Source organism: Esox lucius, chromosome 7, assembly GCF_011004845.1.
Source record: "Esox lucius isolate fEsoLuc1 chromosome 7, fEsoLuc1.pri, whole genome shotgun sequence".
Taxonomy (NCBI): Eukaryota; Metazoa; Chordata; class Actinopteri; order Esociformes; family Esocidae; genus Esox; species Esox lucius.
The window spans coordinates 8,355,440-8,375,189 of record NC_047575.1 but is presented as its reverse complement, the minus strand read 5'-3'; the positions used below and the strand labels follow the sequence as shown (position 1 = coordinate 8,375,189).

The 19,750-nt window shown below is 42.0% G+C and overlaps 1 protein-coding gene across 1 annotated transcript; it reads right to left on the bottom strand.

The window, feature by feature from the left end:
* Positions 1-395: 395 nt before the first annotated feature.
* LOC105030013 (vascular endothelial growth factor C) lies at positions 396-12,985 on the bottom strand. Its single transcript, XM_010903642.3, has 7 exons — positions 12,155-12,985; positions 6,716-6,932; positions 4,773-4,963; positions 4,446-4,576; positions 3,369-3,472; positions 2,725-3,061; positions 396-2,071 (listed from the first exon to the last, which is right to left on the bottom strand). Exons 1-7 carry the CDS (start codon positions 12,251-12,253, stop codon positions 1,957-1,959), a joined length of 1,194 nt encoding a protein of 397 aa, XP_010901944.2. The 5' UTR covers positions 12,254-12,985; the 3' UTR covers positions 396-1,956.
* Positions 12,986-19,750: the final 6,765 nt, after the last annotated feature.

Here is a 19,750-nt window from a genome sequence, read left to right as displayed (position 1 = left end):
TAATGTAATGTATAGGAAACCACCCATTTGCTGCTACTTAAGGGTGGGGAGAGCGGAGACCTTGATAACTAACGTCCTCTTCTAAATTGTGTTGGCATGCAAAAAGTCTGGATTCATTGGTAAATACATAATTGCATAATTTTTTATAGTTGACAATTGCATTTTGAAATCGTATTTGTTTTTAGACTTGGGCAAAGTACTGTTACAACTTCATTGTTGGCTTTAAATGATATTGCCATACTGTAGCTTTAATTAATAATCGAACTGTGTGGCTCTTTTTATTGACCTATCAAAGGCTTTGATACAGTTGATCGTTCTATGTTCATGAAGAAATTGACCTCTCTGGGCTTGGCTGTGTTAATGGTTTCAGAAAAAATTCAGGCCTTAGTTATCGATGGGGTTGTATCTGATTTTATTATAGTTCACAAGAGTTCTCCAGGGTAAAATTTTAGGTCAAAATACAGATTTGGTGGAATAAGAATTCTCTTCTTTTCGGCCTCAAAATGAAATTGTACTGGCCAGTAGGATGTCTGTACTAAACTATGATGATATGCTATATATGCATGCGTCAGCATCAAAACTGAAACCTCTTGTTGCCGTCTATTATGTAGCTTTGGGTTTTATTACTTTTATTTATTATGTTTTTATTAATCATATGGACTTTCACACACATTGTATTTTATAAACATTAATTTGCTTGGACTCTGGCTTCCAGAAGGGCTAGACATTGGTTGATGTTTGTATATAAGGATTAATGCAAAAACTTCCAAACCTCAAAAACAAATAAGAAAATCTGAACTTATCAACCTCACTTCAAATACTGGCTAGTCTTAAAGATACCACAGGTTCATTCAGTTCAGTAAAATGGCTATTGGCTACTACAGTATGTCCCCCACTCATGGAGTGTCTCACAGTGACCTTAAGCAAGACGTTTTGGTACCTATAAGGCAACTCATATGTTTGATAAATTACCAATATGACTGCTTTTGATAATGTTTTTATTTTTGATTTGCTGTAACATGGCCTCAGCTGTAAAAAAGACCAATGACTGACTTCTATTTATAAATAAGGAAAAAGAAAATATACAATAGAGATATGATATTAATTCACAGCCACTACTGATTAGAGTATGAAAAACATGGTTGTAAAATGCAGTATATTCTCGTGCTTTACTTTTCAGTCTTTTTTCTTCTTTCTCATGTCAAAATGACATCACAGCACTGCCATCTCAGAGAAGGACAGGGTAACTTGTAATAAATATGAAGGTTAGACCGTCAAACAGAATTTCATTTTATGGAATACAAATGTTTCTAAGCTCATTTTTAAAAGGCAGCTGAGAATCTGAAGGGATATCCATGATTCAGTACTTGAACTGCAGTATCAAGAGAACTCCATTATCTTTTATAAATAGATAACAGGGACTGTGCATCATTTTAGGTTCCCTTGTCTGAAGATTTAGAGCTTTTAGATCAAGTGAATGTATGCAAACATTCCCATATTAGCTCTGTCGCCTGCCTTTCCTTGTCGGAGAGTGAATATGAACTGGTTCTGAGGGACATATAGTACATAGTTGTTGTTCATTGCAAACACACCTGTTCTTGGTCAATTAAAAAATGTGAGTTCCTGTGTCCCTAAAACGATATAATTGATAACACACCGATCGATACAGAGGACGTTGGTCACAATATTAACTAACTGACATGAAAACACAAATCACCTGTTTTCCGCAGCTCGTTCTTTTTCCATCTCAGTACATTCTTACAAGCAGATTTAATTTAGACTTCCCTTCACAGACGTAGAAAACCAGTCAGTACGTCTCCTCAGCCATCCGTTCCTCTTCATTCAGTCTCATGTCATGTTGACCGTGGGTGCGGTCAGTCTTCATTTTCTTCTCCACTCCATCCTACTGCTGCTGTCCATATGCCAGGAGTTTGGCAGCAGTGCTAGGGACACTGTTCAGTTCCACTCCCCCGACCTCATGTAGTTGGGCATACACTGACACACTGTGTGGCTGTAGTACTGGCCACTTGGACAGTTCTTGTGTGGCTTTCTGCAGGGTTCCCGGTAACAGCTTGGCATAGGGAATAAGAAAAATATAGAACGGTTGTTTTTTAACATGATGTTCGGAAGCATAACTGTGAGCCACTTGCATTAACCTGCATGTGCAGTGTAATTGTGTGGGTGATCTTGGACCTATTCCCATCGGCGTAAAAACAACTACTTCCTCTTTTTGGATGAAACAAAACAAGTTTCAACTCTCTGAGGAAAGGGGAATTCTGGGATTCCTGGAAAATCTGGTTTCTTAAAAAAAAAGTGTCAGGTGCCTTGGCTTCTTTGACGAGATACATTTTTCAGAGAAATTAACAGGATGTGAATTCTCACGCTAGAATAGTTAATAATCAAAAGCTTGTCATTAGGGGATTGTGACTCCTGTTTGCGTCATTAAGTTTAACAGAACTGAACTATACGGATCTGATGTAACCGTGGAATTAGTATTGTCGTCTACTTCAGTCTGTTCTCCTCTTTATGTGATCCGGTTAATGTTTTGCTTTTGCCAAATGAAAACAACATGCCCCTATAGCAGTTATAGGGTTGTGGTGTTCCTGAGCTGTCTTGCTTCAAACAACAACTTATAATTAACTCGACCACGTTGACAGCATGGTTCTTTAACCCCCCCCCCCCCCCCCCCCCCCAACACGTACTTTCCCGGGTTCTATTTCTTACCTGCAGTTTTGTGCGATGAACCTCTTGCCCTGGCGCAGGCATGTGTGAGGGCTCTCCCTGCATTGACACAGACAGGTCTCTGGATTGAGGGGCTGGCTACGCGGGCACTCTGCCCTGCACACGCAGCCACACAGTCCCGGGTCCCATAGCTGGTTGGGTGGGCAGGTCCCCGAAGTGGGCTGTTTCTCACAGAGACACTCGCAGGTCTCCTGGTCCAGACGCCTGCCCTGACCGCAGCTGGCCTCTGTCAGGCCATTCTGACACACACAGTCACAGCTGTCCTCGTCCAGGACTTTGTTGGGGCCGCACAGAGCCAGCAAGGCAGACTCCAGGGGCTCTGTGCCAGACGGTACAGAAGGGAGATGCTATTTAGTGTCACTATTTGACAGATGTTATTACCATCAATGTTAATGTTCATTCACACTTTATTTGTTGGTGCTTCGCTGCCGACAGGCACTATAGCATCAGGGGGAGGTAGGAGACAAAATGGGAAGGAAAAACACTGGGATTTGAAGCCTGTTCCATAGCACAAAGCCAGAATGTGCATTTCCCATAATGCATTGTCGTGCGTTACATTGTCATTACTTTACTATCAGTGGGAAACATACCGACAGGGCTGTGGCAGCATGGGTAGCTGAACTTACCCAGCTCTCTCTCTGAGTAGAAGCTTGCCTCCACAGGAACACACAAGCAGCTGTTAAGGTCCCAGACCAGTCCTGTACTGCAGGGAACATCTGGCGGGGAACACCTGGAGAGATAAGGAAGGAAGCACACACAGGCCAGGATCAGATCAGAGGTCCTGGCTCAGCTTAGGACGACCGCTTTTTCCTGTTAATGGGCTGGACACCATGGGCAGTCGGTGGCCCCTCCCTGTGAGATGGAACTCAATCCCATAACCTTCCTCCCTGCTGGCCTTGGTCTGGCAGGTTGCCTGCACGCTGCAGTCTGGAGCAGTCGGGCAGAGAGGAGGGCTGGACACGCAGAGAGGAGAGCAGGGGGGAAAATGCGGCCTCTTCACTGTGGCCTCAGTTCAAAAGGAAATGCACATCAGCAGTGACGGAATATCTGATGATAGAACTCATTTACTCGCTTCATTACGCCCTTGCAGCAGTCCGCATAAGATAGCCAAAGAAGGGAGGGTTATGTTTTATTACAATGCATTACAGTTAGAGACTGTGGTTCAACATGAAGAAAAAAATACTCAACTATCCAAATTGATGAATGATTAATGAAATTTAAAGGGTAAGGTCACCCAGTTTTGCACCTGAGCTTATTATCACCTACATGTGCTTGTAGGTAATTCTCAAAAAGATTTCGATGCATTATGGAAATTCTCCTAACCAACTCACGTTGCGCCAGAGTACCAGTCAGCACATGTTTTTGGGGAAGATTTTCCACTCTTCCATTAATCAGTGTTTGACCTAGGTGAAGGGGGACAGGTATTGAACCCTGGTCTCCAGCATGGAGCCTCATGAATGAGGGCGGAAATAGACCACCAGACCACGTCTCTGCCCCCTTGAACTCATGCTTGAATGACTCTGTTTGCAACAACAACAACAACAACAACAAACATTCATTCATTCAGGTAGAAACATATTTCAAGAGTGGTGTTGCGTTCAGAATTAGATTCCCATCCAACTGCAGGTGTGGGCCATGCTGTGTGTCGGCCAGCGGGGGCAGCGTTGCGTCTTCAGGTTGGCTGGTCCTCACTACTCACTCACACGGTGCGGTGGGCTGCTGCGGCCCTCCTGATGACCGAGTGCAGGGGTCTCTTGGACAGACACTGGCAGGACGTGTGGTTAATGAAGGCCACCATCACCACGGAGCCGTCGAGATGAGAGATCTCTAGTAGCTGAAGCCAAAGGGGGAACAACACTGTTTCAACCACCGACATTTGGATCTGAGGTCCAAATATTTTAGAGAAACGTGAACACGACAGTATGTGAACGTTGCTACTAAATGCTGTTCAAAATATTTTTCCTTGAGCCTCCTGGTAAAATCACACATGCCGTATTGAATTCTGCTGTAGTTTGTCCGTTGCCTCTCACCGTCTTGTTGACATAGGTGTAGCTGGTGTTGGTGCAGTACAGCCCCTCGTGGTGACAGCAGCCCCCACAACGGTGCACAGACACACAGCGAGGCCTGTACGAGTGACTGGTGCTCTCTGGGTACTCCTTGGACACCTCCAAACACACCTCTCGGGGACTACACATAGTGCGCTGGATCTCTTCCAGAATGACTGTGGACAAATGGAGTGGCGTTGCCAGTGACAGGTGTTGAATGGTACATGTTAATTAGCAGATACAATATTTAGATATGGGCGGCCCCCAGTGGGAAACGAACACATAATGTTTGTTGTTTCAAGCACTTTGCCCTACTAATTGAACCATAATGAACCACTTATGTATCCAGTATGCATAGATGCATATATATATACATAGTGGGGAGAACAAGTATTTGATACACTGCCGATTTTGCAGGTTTCCCTACTTACAAAGCATGTAGAAGTCTGTCATTTTTATCATAGGTACACTTCAACTGTGAGAGCAAAATAAATCAACAAAATATTAAGTTCTGCTTTTCTGATGTATCAAGTACTTATGTCCTGCAATAAAATGCAAATTAATTACTTAAAAATCAAATAATGTGATTTTCTGGATTTTTTTTTAGATTCTGTCTCTCACAGTTGAAGTGTACCTATGATAAAAATGACAGACCTCTACATGCTTTGTAAGTAGGGAAACCTGCTAAATCGGCAGTGTATCAAATACTTGTTCTCCCCACTGTGTATACACACATAAAATACCCTGATGAATGTGATGTTAATTATTTTGGAAAATTCAATATCCATGCCAGTCAACAATGTAGCTGCATTAGGCTGTGCTGCATAATGTCCCCACCTATAATGGATTTTTCCTCCTGGAACGCTGATCACTGTAACTGAACGACGCCTCGCTGTGACACATTATGTCACTAGGCCAAAACATTTGCTTTTCTGTACCAGATGACCTCTAAGTCGAGTATTACAGCAATGTTTCAGGCAATTTATTTTGTCTGTTGTAAATTGCCACCAGACACTGAAAAGACAGGAGAATGATAAAAGCAAGAGTGGCAGGTATCTTATTGGTTAGAGCATCTAAGTGAACATTTAGATGGGATCCCTGAGGTGTTTGACCTAGGTGAATCCTAATTGCTCCCAGGTGGTTGCTGTAACAGTGAATGTGTTCTCGGCCAACATACCTGGTAGAATTACCTTCTAGACTGTTCATGTCTGTTATATTATCTGGCAAATAGAAACATGAGTTGCTTCTTATTGTATGTCATCCTGCAATGTCCTAAAATGAATCCTTACTGGCACTAATTTGACCTGTTGTTTTAAAAGAGCTTGAGGAACTGGATCTGACTGTTTTCTCAAGAAAAAAGTATCAGCTACATTTCCTATCCTTTAATAGTTTCTGAAATCTATTGGGGATAGGAATGGTCAACGAAAGGCGATCATAGCGTTGTTCCAGTTTCAATATGATATTATTATTAGAGGTATGTTTTGTACCACCTCTTATCATTGTGTTTCTAGAGGTCAACTCAGCCTTTATCTAACTTCCACAGTTCATCTGGGATAAAATCCTGTTAGGAAGCAGACACAGCTAGTCACCATAACCTCTAAAGCTATGTAGACAGCCGATAAAAAGACAGAGACAGGCAGAGGAGAGAGAGACAGACAAAGAGAAAGAAGAAAAGAGACAGGGAGAAAGAGAGCACTCCATCTCTAATATGCGGGGGGGGTGGGGGGGGGTAGTGAGGGGCCTCTAACTGTTAGGAAAACAAACAGAGGCCTTTTCTCTCCTTTTAACCAAAACACCCAGCTGTACTGCTCCCCTTAGTGGGTTTGGTGAAAGAGAAATGGACTGTTATGCTTCCAGTTCCCCCTGTGGGATAGGAATATAATGTTCTGTCTTCACTGGTGTCCCCAATCAAATGAGAGGAGCGTTACCTTCGATGATGCTGGCGTCATACTTGTACTGGGGCATCTCCCTGGGCTTGGCCCAGGTCCAGATATCGTCCTCAGCATGAAGAGGAGAGGATGTGCGCAGGGCTTTCTGACGTAGACAGTGCTGGACCAAGCTGTACTCAGGGTAAAACAGCTCAACCAGGTCGTCGACACTGGACACTGGGTCCGAACCTCTGAGGCTGTCCCCAGCCGGTGGGACCTGGCGAGGAAAATGAACAGAGACAACTTTAAATGTTCTGTGAACACTCAATAAGAAAATGAACACCACTACAACATATGAAGTAGGATATGTGACATTTGGAAAGTTCTCATTGATCTGTGAAATGACACAGGTGGGCTCATGAAAACATGGGATTTAGATTATTATTGTTTTTTTTAAACACTTGTTTATGGTAAAGACGATTCGATAAGCCGCGACAGTCTATAAACAACCTGTAATCTGTCACTGCTCATATAAGATCACTTAGGGCAACACTTTGACAAAATGACTGTTTCAGAGATGAACACCCAGTAAGCAGCCTGGCTGCTACCTTCTCATTATCTCTAATGGAAACAAATGCTGTTGTTATTTTTCTCTGGGTCGGTAAACCTAGGTTGGCACTTCTGGCAGTGCTGGGATGGAAACTGAGCCTCTATGGAGCACAGTGTCTTTCTGAGCCTAGGCTAAACAAAGTAATACAGGGTCATATTTCTTCTATTGACATCGGCCAAGTTTTTTCTCTGAGATAACGAATAAGGCTATTTTATTTGCTACAATCAAAGTTCTGCATATTCTAATAGACACTTTTATTTTGCTGTCAGACTTAATATGTAAAGTGCAGTGAAAAGGTGTTTTTCCTCTGACTGAACTGTTGGATTTTGGCATATTTTGGCACTGGTTGTTTTCATATCTTCAATCGAAACCTGATTTTAGATACAAGGGAATCTGAGTGAGCCAGGAAAATAAAGTGTTGATACGTATTTCATGTATGTATTAGTTATACAACACGACTTTCCCTTAACAACCTCAAAACATAAAATGTTTTGAACATAACCATACTTTTGAAGATTTTCTTGTGTGTTTTGGATTATTATCTTCCTGCATGACATGGCTGCGATTCAGCTTCAGGTCATTGATGAATGACCTCATATTATCATGTAAAATTCTCTAATAGAAAGCAGAACCCATGGAACTATAAAGGATGACAGATTGTCTAGGTTCTGATGCAGCAAAACATCCCCAAACCATGGTACTCCCACCATCATGCTTATTCACTGGTGAATCCAGTTTTTGGTTTTTACCAGACATAACAGGGCCCATGTTGCCCAAAAATATCCACTTGACTCATCTGTCTTGACAAAATTGTTCCAGAACTCCTAGAGATAATCCAGTTGTTTTGGCAAACTCAAGATGAGCATTTATGTTCTTCTTACTGAGTGGTTTCCGCCTTTCTATTCTGCCAAGAATCCCATTGTCTTTCTGATGATGGAGTCATGAACACTGACCTTAGCTGGGATGAAAGAGGCCTGCAGATCCCTGGATGTTGTTTTAGGGTTCTTTAGTATTTTGTGGATGATTTAACACCTTACTTTTGGAGAGATTTTGACAAGCCAGCAAATGCTGGGAAGATTCACTACTGTCCCATACTTTCTCCATTTGGACAATATGGCTCTCACTATAGTGGAGTTCCTGAGCCTTAAACATGGCTTGTGGTGGCTTTGGAACCCGTGTGCTGACTTCATTTTGATGATTTATATTAGGCAGGGCCAGCCCAAATCAGGCACGATTACCAAGGAATTCAAACACCTGACCTCAGTAATAAGGAGGAAACAACTTGTTCACACCCATTTGTATTTGTGATTACCTGGCACATCAAAGAATTATCATGGCACCTGTCAGTGGGTGGGATATATTAGGCAGCAAGTGAACATTCTGTCCTCAAAGTTGATGTGTTAGAAGCAGGAAAAATGGGCAAATGTAAGGATCTGAGAGACTTTAGTATAGTGATGTGATGGCTAGACGACTGGGTCAGTGCATCTCCAAAAGTGCAGCCCTTGTGGGGAGTTCCCGGTCTGCAGTGGTCAGTACCTATCAAAAGTGGTCCAAGGAAGGAAAAGCGGTGAACCGGCGACAGGGTCATGGGCGGCCATGGCTCATTGATGCATGTAGGGAGTGAAGGTTGGACTGTGTGGTCCGATCCAACTGATGAGCTACTGTAGATCAAATTGATGAAAAAGTTAATGCTGGTACTGATAGGAAGGTGTCAGAACACACAGTGCATCGCAGTTTGTTGCATATGGGGCTGCATAGCCACAGACCAGTCAGGGTGCCCATGCTGACCCCTGTCCACTGCCGAAAGCGCCTACAATGGGCACGTGAGCATCAGAACTGGACCACGGAGCAATGGAAGAAGGTGGCCTGGTCCGATGAATCACGTTTATTTTTACATCATGTGGCTGGCCTTGTGTGTGTGCGTCGCTTTCCTGGAAAACACATGGCACCAGGATGCACTATGGAAAGGAGGCAAGTCGGCGGAGGCAGTGTGATGCTTTGGGCAATGTTTTGCTGGGAAACCTTGGGTCCTGCCATTCATGTAGATGTTACTTTGATATGTACCACCTACCTGAGCATTGTTGCAGACCATGTGCACCCTTTCATGGCAACGGTATTACCAGATGGCATTGGCCTCTTTCAGCAGGATAATGCACCCTGCCACAAAGCAAAAATGGTTCAGGAATGGTTTGAGGAACACAACAATGAGTTGAAGGTGTTGACTAGGCCTCCAAATTCCCCAGATCTCAATCCAATCGAGCATCTGTGGGATGTGCTGGACAAACAAGTCCAATCCATGTAAGCCCCACCTCGCAACTTACAGGACTTAAATCAATCAATCAAATGTATTTATCAAGCCCTTTTTACAACAGCAGTTGTCACAAAGTGCTTTACAGAGACACCCGTCCTTAAACACAGTAGTGTTGGATTTCAGTGGCTAGGAAAAACTCCCTAAGAAAGCTGAATTTTAGGAAGAAACCTAGAAATGACCCAGGCTCAGAGGGGTGACCAGTCCTCTTCTGGCTGTGCCGGGTGAGATTGTAAGAGTCCAATTAGAATAATAAATACATTTCTCTGGGCTAAATCCAGAGTCTATTTGATTCTAGACTAGGTCAAAAGTATGACCAAGGACAGGGACAGCAACGGGCCCCCCAAACCAGGTACTCCGCAGGTGTGGACCAGGACCTCATCTCCTCCTAAAATTTTAAAATGGAGGAGACTGAGAAAAGTTAGAAAGAGAATTCCTCATATGCCCCAGCACAATAATTTAGCAGCGTAACACCTTGGAACTGAGACAGGGGGGTCCGGCGACACTGTGGCCCTACCCGGGGGAGGCCCCGGACAGGGCCCAACAGGCAGGAAATCAATCCACCCACATTGCCAGGCATCAACCAAAGGGATACCCACCAACCGCAACCCCCCTGAATGAGGGCCGAGTATTGCCAGCAGCGTACAGCCCAATTGCACAAGTGCGCAACAGAGAGTCAACAACAAGCCAGTGACTCTTCCCCCGAAAGGCATTGGAGGGAGGCCATCCCAGTGGCGACGAGAGCCCACCTGGTAAGACAGCAAAGGTGGACAGTATCAAGCCTACTGGTCACCTTCACGCCCCCAGGCCAGGCTACACCTAATTATAAACCGTGCTGTTAAAGGATCTGCTGCTAATGTCTTGGTGCTATATACCACAGCACACCTTCAGAGGTCTAGTGGAGTCCATGCCTCAAAGGGTCAGGGCTGTTTTGGTGGCAAAAGTGGGACCTACACAATATAAGGCAGACGGTCATAATGTTATGGCTGATGGGTGTATTTGGACACATGGACATTTCAGCAAAATTCCAATCAGATCCATTGATGATGGTAAGCCAGTTTGACATATGAAAACACCCAGAAAACACCCACATATCACACAACTTTGAAACTTGTTAAGCAATTAAAATAGAAATGCAATTTCCTTTTGTGGAGAAAATGATTACACATGTACCTTTACCATATCATAATATGTCTAAAATTCAAATCAGTAACTAATGGTAAGAAATCATTAGACCGTAAATTGGTTGGTTCCAGTCATCTATAAACTTGGTTTGATTTGGTATTAACCATACATTATGGTTGTGTGATAACACATCATGCAAAGATCAAAAGACCTATTCAAGGGATTCAGAAGACAGATTATTGAGCCCCATGAGTTTGGGAGGGGTTACAAAGCCATTTCCAACCAATTTGAAGTGCATTATTCCACTGTCCAACGGATCACCTACAAATGGAGAAAATCACAGACCACTGGCAACCTACATGGCTTGAATCCCATAGAATTCAAGCAAAGAGCTGACCCAAAGTTGCTCACAGAAGGCATCTACAGACCTTACTTTCCACAATGTTTGCCAGACAACTCCTGGGTATCGAGGAGTGCCTGGATATACAGTGGTATATTGATAATATACCGAAACCCCAGAAATGCTTTATTGCTATTTTAAGTATGTAATATTTATATCCTTGGTATATGGTCTCTAATACCATGGCTTTCAACTAATCAACATTCTGTATTTGAACTACCCAGTTCTTATTGAAATCCATGGCTACTTCTTAGCTTGGGATATGAGCTTTATTTAACTGGTTTGTGTGACGGCGCTTCCACTATACTTGGAATGGGAAAGTGTCATCCCTTGTGGCTAACAGTAATTCCTGCTCATCCCCTTGGCAACATGAGGTCATGGCTGTGCAATATATAAACAGTGTATCACTCCCACATGATCTCTCAGGGCCAGTGTTCATCATGACACACAACGTGTTCAAGTTAACCTCACAATGTTAACAGTGTAGCCAACTCTTAATGTCTTTTGCGTCAACTGTAAAAACCTACTGTTACTTTTTCTATTCAACTTTGTGTCTTCAGACAATCCCTCACTTGACTTGACTGACTGAATTGTTCCAAATGACAAACCTGTAATCCCTCTCCATTCATATTTCTTTTGGAAGTAGACGTGTCTGGCTAAAGGTATGGCCAACTACCCTCAATAGTGGAAATAAACAGGAACCGCCTGATTCATCATTCAACGTTGATGACGCTCAGTGTAACAAGCAGACAAGGATGTTGTGTAGCAGAATAAAGACACACCCACTATAGTGAAATCACAAACCCACCTGTGCAACAAGGATGGAAAACTGCCTCACATTTTCACACACACGAGTCAACAGCCTAATTTAGTTAACAACCTGACTCAGTCAACAGCAAATCTGTTATTTTCCTATGCCTGTTCGTCAATGTTTTGGAAACCGAGTTCTTAGCATAATGAAGGTGGACCAAAGAAGTTTAATCACGTTTCTTGTCTCTATCACTCAGTATGACCCAGAAACTAGCAACAGCAGTGACCTTTTTGCCAGTTACTCACTTCAGAGCCCTTTTCACCTGGGAAGTACTCCTCACTGTCATGTCCATGAGTGAGATTGGTGAAATTGACAATCCATATGACTAAAGATAACATCCGCATAGTGTGGCGATGATGAAGAGGAGGAGCAGGAGGAGGACGATGGGGAGATGATGAAGGATCAGCTGATGCCCCACGGTTCAACTCTCCTCCCACAGAGCACAAGGATCTCCTGGTTACTAGCCCGGAACTGACCTTGATCTCCCGGTTCCTAGCCCGGAACTGACCTCGAGTGTGGATAAGACGAGCCCCCTAGAGTGCCTTTCAGACACAGCATTTTCCCCCGGAAGGATTTTTCTTTCACTTCGCACATACAACTTTCATTATTTCCCTTTCATGTGTTTCCATCCTTGCTCCCTTGAAATCTGTCATTGGGTTTCCCTTGTAAAAGCTTCGGATTTGGGGAACAGATCCTTGAAGATGGGGTTAATCAGAAACGAGGTGTGGAGGCCAAATTCCATAGAAGTCCTTCAGGGCTGGATTGGGGTGAGAAAGCGCAGGTTTTTGTCTCTCTCCTGTGAAGCTGGGAACGGAGTGCAGAGGAGGTGAGGGCAGACACGTGTGACAGCAGGCAGTCTCCCTCGGCAGTGTGTGCTCCTCTCTCGTCCCCTCTCCCTCTCTCCCTCTTTTGGTTTTGGGAGGAGCTGCCTCTCAAAACTGCGTGTGTGTATGTGTCTTTGTGCATGTGTGTCTGTGTGTGTGTGTGTGTGTCAGTGTAGCAGTGGGTATTGCGTCTTTGAGCCTGGTGAGCAATTTTTTTTTAAGGTGCTTTATTTTCCTCATGTAGAACATCTTTATTTAGAAATTCTCTGTAACAAGTTGCCCTGTAACATGCTGAGGCAACATGCCCCTCCAGGAAGTTATTTATGTCTGTCTCTTATCATTGTACAACCTGGCTTCCTGCCTTTCAGGGTGGTGCTCTGTATTCAGGGGTGAAAAAGCAGATGCAATTCTATGATTGACTGCTCCAAAACCACCTCCTAAAACTGCATGATGGCCCTATAGCCCTATTCTGTAGCTAGTATGAGTTACATGATTGTCAACTAGCCTCCTGGATCCTCACATCACTGACAGACTACCATTAACTTTAGATATGTCTGGCCTATCTTTGTAAATTGCAGTTCTTTCCTTTTCAACCTTTCTGCTTCCCCACTGATCCTGAAATATGCTAGGAATTTGACGTCTGTTTTTAAAATTAGATTTTATAGGTATTGAGTAGAGTTGCTTTTTACCAAAATTACCAGCAACTTTGGTCATTTTGTACATTTTTATCTGTGGCTGTCATTTTTACTCAAATAACTGTGTAATATAATTATGTATTCTTATTATTCTAGTATTTGTTTATATATGTATCTATATTCACTTTCATTGGATAATCAGTAGGTCAAGTGAGAATACCCTAATTATTAAAAAACAAATCTAATCCAAAATGACATTGTGGTGAATTCATTCTGCAACTATTGTCTTTATGCACCAGTTTGGCCTTAAAACACTTAAGACACTGACGTAATACAGAACATTTGTGTGTAAGTGTGTAAAGTAGTTGGGAGATATAGATTTTTAAAGATGCCTTTAATCTAAGTACCCAGAAGGCCACCAGATGTCGTCTGACAATTTTGTACATCCCTTGAAAGACATCTTTTGGTAGTTTACTAGTAAATCTATAATGTTTTCAGTAATATTCCTTCCCATTGCATATTTTGACACAATACTCCTTGATTTGACACTCTGGTAGAATGCGTGTGTTTGATTCCACTTAACGTACAACTGCTATACATCATGCTGCTGGCGTGGGGACAGCTAGCTAAGCAAGCACGGATCTGCTCCGGGCAGGCCAGCTGCAGTCATCATTACTCTTAACGAGCTCAATCCTTCCAAGTGGGACCATATTTATCCAGCTCCTGATGAACATCTCCACATCTAAATTATCTTGGATATCCATTTCTCCTACAGCCAGAACCCTAATTTCCTCCTAACAACCACTATTTTTCTCCTAACCTTTTCCCTCCTGCTTGATAGAGACATTTCCCTAGAGGTCTTTTTTTATGGGTAGCTGGGTGTTTTCAGAGGTATATTTACATGATACTGTATAGTGATGGAGCTCCACTGTATGGCCTACTGTATAATGTCTCCGGGGGGAGCAGCAGGCTAAGGACCAGGGGAATGGGATTATGGGGTTTCAGAATCTGTCCCATAACATCAACAGTAGGAAAGCTAGCAGCTGGACATTGTATACTGCACATTCCTTAGCTATTCAATGGACTACCAGTTGCCCCAATTTGTAGACTGGGACAATATTCTGCTTGGCACAATGGCGATGATGTGTTTCTCTCTCCGCCATCTACCTTATGGCTTTTATTATATGATGAATTTAATGAAAGTACATTCATACAAAAGTGGATATTTTTTATGTGAAGCAGAGTGCTGAAGGCAATCAAGGCATTTTCTATTGCACAGTAGCAGGTCTTGTCAGTGCATAGCTGAGATATCTGTTTGCGGTGGATCTCGTATGATAGGCGACGTGTTGGAGCTTGCATCTAACCAAGCTCACAAGCACGAACTTGCTTAGGTTTCGGAGACTACGGTTTAGAGGAAGGCAAATTCCAATATGTCTGGAATGGTAGAGAATAACCATTGAGTAGGTAATAAAACCTGTGTAATGGTTTCGTCTTTTTCCGCTGCAGAGCATTAAACTGATAACAGGAGTATTCCAAGGAACAATGGGATGGATTATCATGTCAGAAATGCTTGCACATCCAGTTTGATCAGTTTTTAAGGATGTGAGAAGCATTTAACAGTGAGGTAGCTGTTTCGTATTCGCTGGTAGACGCAATAGATCTCTGTACATTGTGATAACAGTGCTTCATATCGAAGGCTTAATGGGCGACGGGTGGAGGAAAATATGTATGTATTCTGCCTGTTGGAGAAAGACGGACACCACTGTCATTTCGGTGGGTAACATCACAGACAAAGGCTGCAGGTGAGACAAGTGAAATGGTCCAAGCTAAAATCTAGTAAATCCCTGTGATGTGAGTGACAGGCAGTCGACAGCTCCCAGGAATCCCCCCCCCCCCCCCATTTTCTACCCCCCTTCTGGATTTACTGGCAGGAAACACGATGGAATGTTGTCTTTCTCCCACATAAACTGTTGGCTATGGCCTGGGGCCCTCATTGCTTTCATACAAAAACATTAACCCAAACCCACATGCCGGATATATAGCACCAAGAATAGCCTTGATCTACTGTAGGTACCCATAATCAGTGGATTATTCAGAACATTTGGGATTGGGAAGTTCGTTAACGTTTTGGGATGGAAATGGTGTACGCGCCAGTGATCCAAAGCCATGTGCGATACGTGATGATAGTACACTTTATGGGAGGTCTCTCACAACTCATACTGTGGACCCTTATAGGATAGTGATGGGTCGTTTCCAAATGAACTGTTCTTTTTTAATGGCTTGTTTTGGAGAACTTTGTTAAAAGAATCTCATTGTTGAATGGCGCATTTCATTTGGCACCATGTTTTTCTTATTTTTTTGCTCAAACAAAGATTATTATAGCAAATCCATACTGCACAAACAGTAACTAGTGGGAGAGTGCATCTTTGTGTTCCATGAACATTATCCCAGTATGGTAACATCAGCAGGAAATCTAATAATTTGGATGGATAATGTAACCAATTTGAACGTGCATTTCCCTCTGTAACATTATTCTAGATTTCTTTCACAGATTTACATTGGAAGTTTGCACATTTCATGTTGTTCTCGGGTTATTTTTAAGCATTTTACAATAAGAGCCATTTGGGATTCAAGAGAGCTGGCTCTTTAATGTAAAACTGAGCCACAAGAGCAAGCTCACTGAAAAGACTTGGAATGCACATCACTATTAAAGGATAGACAATTGCCCTAAGACCTTTTTGAGACCAGTAAGCGGAAAACCCTATTGCAATCGCTGAGGCAAGAGCCAAAAAAAACCCCACACAGTCACAGTTTGCGATTTTGCGTTCATTCAGGAATGTTGTGAAAAGTTAGACTCACCATTCACATTTCACAATTGCGTTCTTTGTTAGATCACCATAATTAGAAAGAAAGTATACCAGTCACCATCTATGATTCTGCATTCTCCGTTAGATTAAAATAGTGAAGGGGAAACTGTATATCTAAGATTATTGTTTCAAGATTCTGTTATTTTAAAGATGAATCTAGTATGAGGAAAACCCTATACTCTCCAGGCTAAATATATAATCTTGTCCTTATATCATCATGGCAAAATAATAATCTCTAGCTTCCAATTTGCTAATTCAAACCCAGACAAAAAGTGTATATGTTTTTGTAAGCACTATTGGTATGTTTCCAATAATTTATTTAAAACATTTTGAATAAGAGTGAGAACTTAATTAAGTAAATGTATGCTCTGAATAAATTATGTTTTACAATTCTGCCTTCTTTGTTAGATTAAAGAAGTGAGGAAAAATATAATTCAACATGTTGCCTTCTTCACGATATTAAAAGGTTACACAGCATGAGTTTTTAGTCATCAAAGCAACAACAAAGCGTGATTAAATACATACAGCAGATACAATAAATCCAACTTAGTTGAAATTAAGATATAGTTACATGCAGTAAAACTCCAGAAATAGTAACATTTTTGGATAATTTTTTTTTTTACTAATTTTTGTTTATCTACAAAACAACACAGAATACCTTAATAAGGACGTTCCATTGATTGAGAAACAATGCTCGAGCTAGTCTTAAGATAACCACTAATCATAAACTGTGCTTTTGTGTTGAGTTTATACTGTCATTTGTGGTTGGCAGGCTATCTTTTTGAAAAAATCGTTTTACCTACCCTGATTGAGAGAGGAATTAATGGATACATGGAAATCAACTAATCATGCAGGAACACAGATGTGAAGAGCCAAGGGTTTTCACTGAGACTGTTCAATTAAAAGGAGGACCTTGTTTCTGTGCTAGCTATAGACAATTAGAAAACATCAGGGGCTAATACATTCCATCTAGGCTTGTAAATTACCAGCTCTAACACATATACAGTATTTAATCTAACATTCTTTCCGGGAGTCATCCCTAAAGTTTGGAAAACTGGTTATCCGCCAGTTGGGTGGGGACTCTAGAATCCTTGATAATTATCGACCTACCTCTAAATTGTCATCCCTTGCAAAAGTCCTGCAGGCATTGGCAAATAAACAGATTTGCACCTTTTTATCAGAAAAGCGTCTGCAATCTGAGGTGTAGTTAATTGCTGATTTCTGTGGCTGGTAACTCTAATTAACTTATCCTTAACTCTAATTAACTCTGGGTCCTATTTCCAGTGGTGGTTCTCATGAGGGACAGTTTCATCAAGCGCTTGCTTGTTTTTGTGACTGCAGAGGTTTTGTTTTTGAAACGTTCAATGTCCTTGAAATCTTCCAGATTGACTGACCTTCATGTCTTAAAGTAATGATGGATTGCCATTTCTCTTTGCTTATTTGAGCTGTTCTTGCCATGGATTGTGGTTTCTCTTTGCTTATTTGAGCAGTTCTTGACATAATATTGACAACTACAGAACAGACATAATAATGGTATTCTATATACACATCCTGCACATTAAGAAGGAACGAAATTACACAAATTAACTTTTAACGAGCCACACCTGTTCATTGAAATTAATCCCACATAACTACCTCATGAAGCTCTTTGCGAGAATGCAAAGAGTGTGCAAAGCTGTTATCAAGGCAATGTGTGGCTACTTAGAGTCATCTACAATATGAAATGTATTTGTGTTTTAAACTTATTGGTTACAACACAGTCAAATATTCTGTTTTCATTGTTATGATGTCCTCACTATTTTTCTATAATGTGGAAAATAGTAAATAAAAAGATATACCCTTGAATAAATACAGTAGGTGTGTCCAAACCATTGACTGGTAATGTATGTCATTATGAATTTGTACTGACTTCTATTCTGTATTATTTAATATTTTAGGAACAGCTGCTTTTTGCCATAGATAATGGGGATCCTAATAAAAGTATAATCCTAAACTCTGAAAGTGAAGCCTTTATTTGGCTTTGTTTTGTGTTATCTGTAAATACAGAGGGCCCCCTAGACAATTTATCTCTGACTAATATAGCCCCCTGATGTCTCATGAAATGCTAAGCTTTCATGAAAGTTTGGGAAAGGGCTCGAAAGGTTAATACAGCAATGTCCTTTTCTTAGTGAGCAGAGTCGGCAGAATTATTTGTAACACTGTTTAACACTCTGTAAGCCTTAACCCACCCTTATCTTAACCTAACCATAACCCTAACAAGCAGTTACTTATCAGCGGTTTCTTGATATATTGTTTATAGTATGACTATCTGTATGGCATCTTCAGATGAGCATCAGTTCTCTTCTTATGCAGTGCTACTATGATGTAGCTAGATTGCTAATAGACTTATGTTAAATGTGTGCAATGGTGCCACCTAGTGTTGCAAACAGTTACAAACAGTTAATTATTATGATGGGGGCTACTGTTCTTCCTTATACACTCACCTAAAGGATTATTAGGAACACCACACTAATACTGTGTTTGACCCCCTTTCGCCTTCAGAACTGCCTGAATTCTACGTTGCATTGATTCAACAAGGTGCTGAAAGCATTCTTTAGAAATGTTGGCCCATATTGATAGGATAGCATCTTGCAGTTGATGGAGATTTGTGGGATGCACATCCAGGGCATGAGGCTCCCGTTCCATCACATCCCAAAGATGCTCTATTGGGTTGAGATCTGGGGACTGTGGGGGCCATTTCAGTACAGTGAACTCATTGTCATGTTCAAGAAACCAATTTGAAATGATTCGAGCTTTGTGACATGGTGCATTATCCTGCTGGAAGTAGCCATCAGAGGATGGGTACATGGTGGTCATAAAGGGATGGACATGGTCAGAAACAATGCTCAGGTAGGCCGTGGCATTTAAAGGGGCCTAAAGTGTGCCAAGAAAACATCCCCCACACAATTACACCACCACCACCAGCCTGCACAGTGGTAACAAGGCATGATGGATCCATGTTCTCATTCTGTTTACGCCAAATTCTGACTCTACCATCTGAATGTCTCAACAGAAATCGAGACTCATCAGACCAGGCAACATTCTTCCAGTCTTCAACTGTCCAATTTTGGTGAGCTTGTGCAAATTGTAGTCTCTTTTTCCTATTTGTAGTGGAGATGAGTGGTACCCGGTGGGGTCTTCTGCTGTTGTAGCCCATCCGCCTCAAGGTTGTGCGTGGTGTGGCTTCACAAATGCTTTGCTGCATACCTCGGTTGTAACGAGTGGTTATTTCAGTCAAAGTTGCTCTTCTATCAGCTTGAATCAGTCGGCCCATTCTCCTCTGACCTCTAGCATCAACAAGGCATTTTCACCCACAGGACTGCCGCATACTGGATGTTTTTCCCTTTTCACACCATTCTTTGTAAACCCTAGAAATGGTTGTGTGTGAAAATCCCAGCAACTGAGCAGATTGTGAAATACTCAGACCGGCCCGTCAGGCACCAACAACCACACCCAAAATTGCTTAAATCACCTTT

Bases quoted from the DNA above. Each gene is read 5' to 3' on its own strand.
- LOC105030013 (XM_010903642.3), bottom strand. From the start codon at position 12,253: ATGCGGATGTTATCTTTAGTCATATGGATTGTCAATTTCACCAATCTC. The intron at 6,933-12,154 runs GTGAGTAACTGG...TTTCCTCGCCAG, and splicing joins CAGGTGAAAAGGGCTCTGAA to GTCCCACCGGCTGGGGACAG. The intron at 4,964-6,715 runs GTAACGCTCCTC...ATTTGTCCACAG, and splicing joins TGACGCCAGCATCATCGAAG to TCATTCTGGAAGAGATCCAG.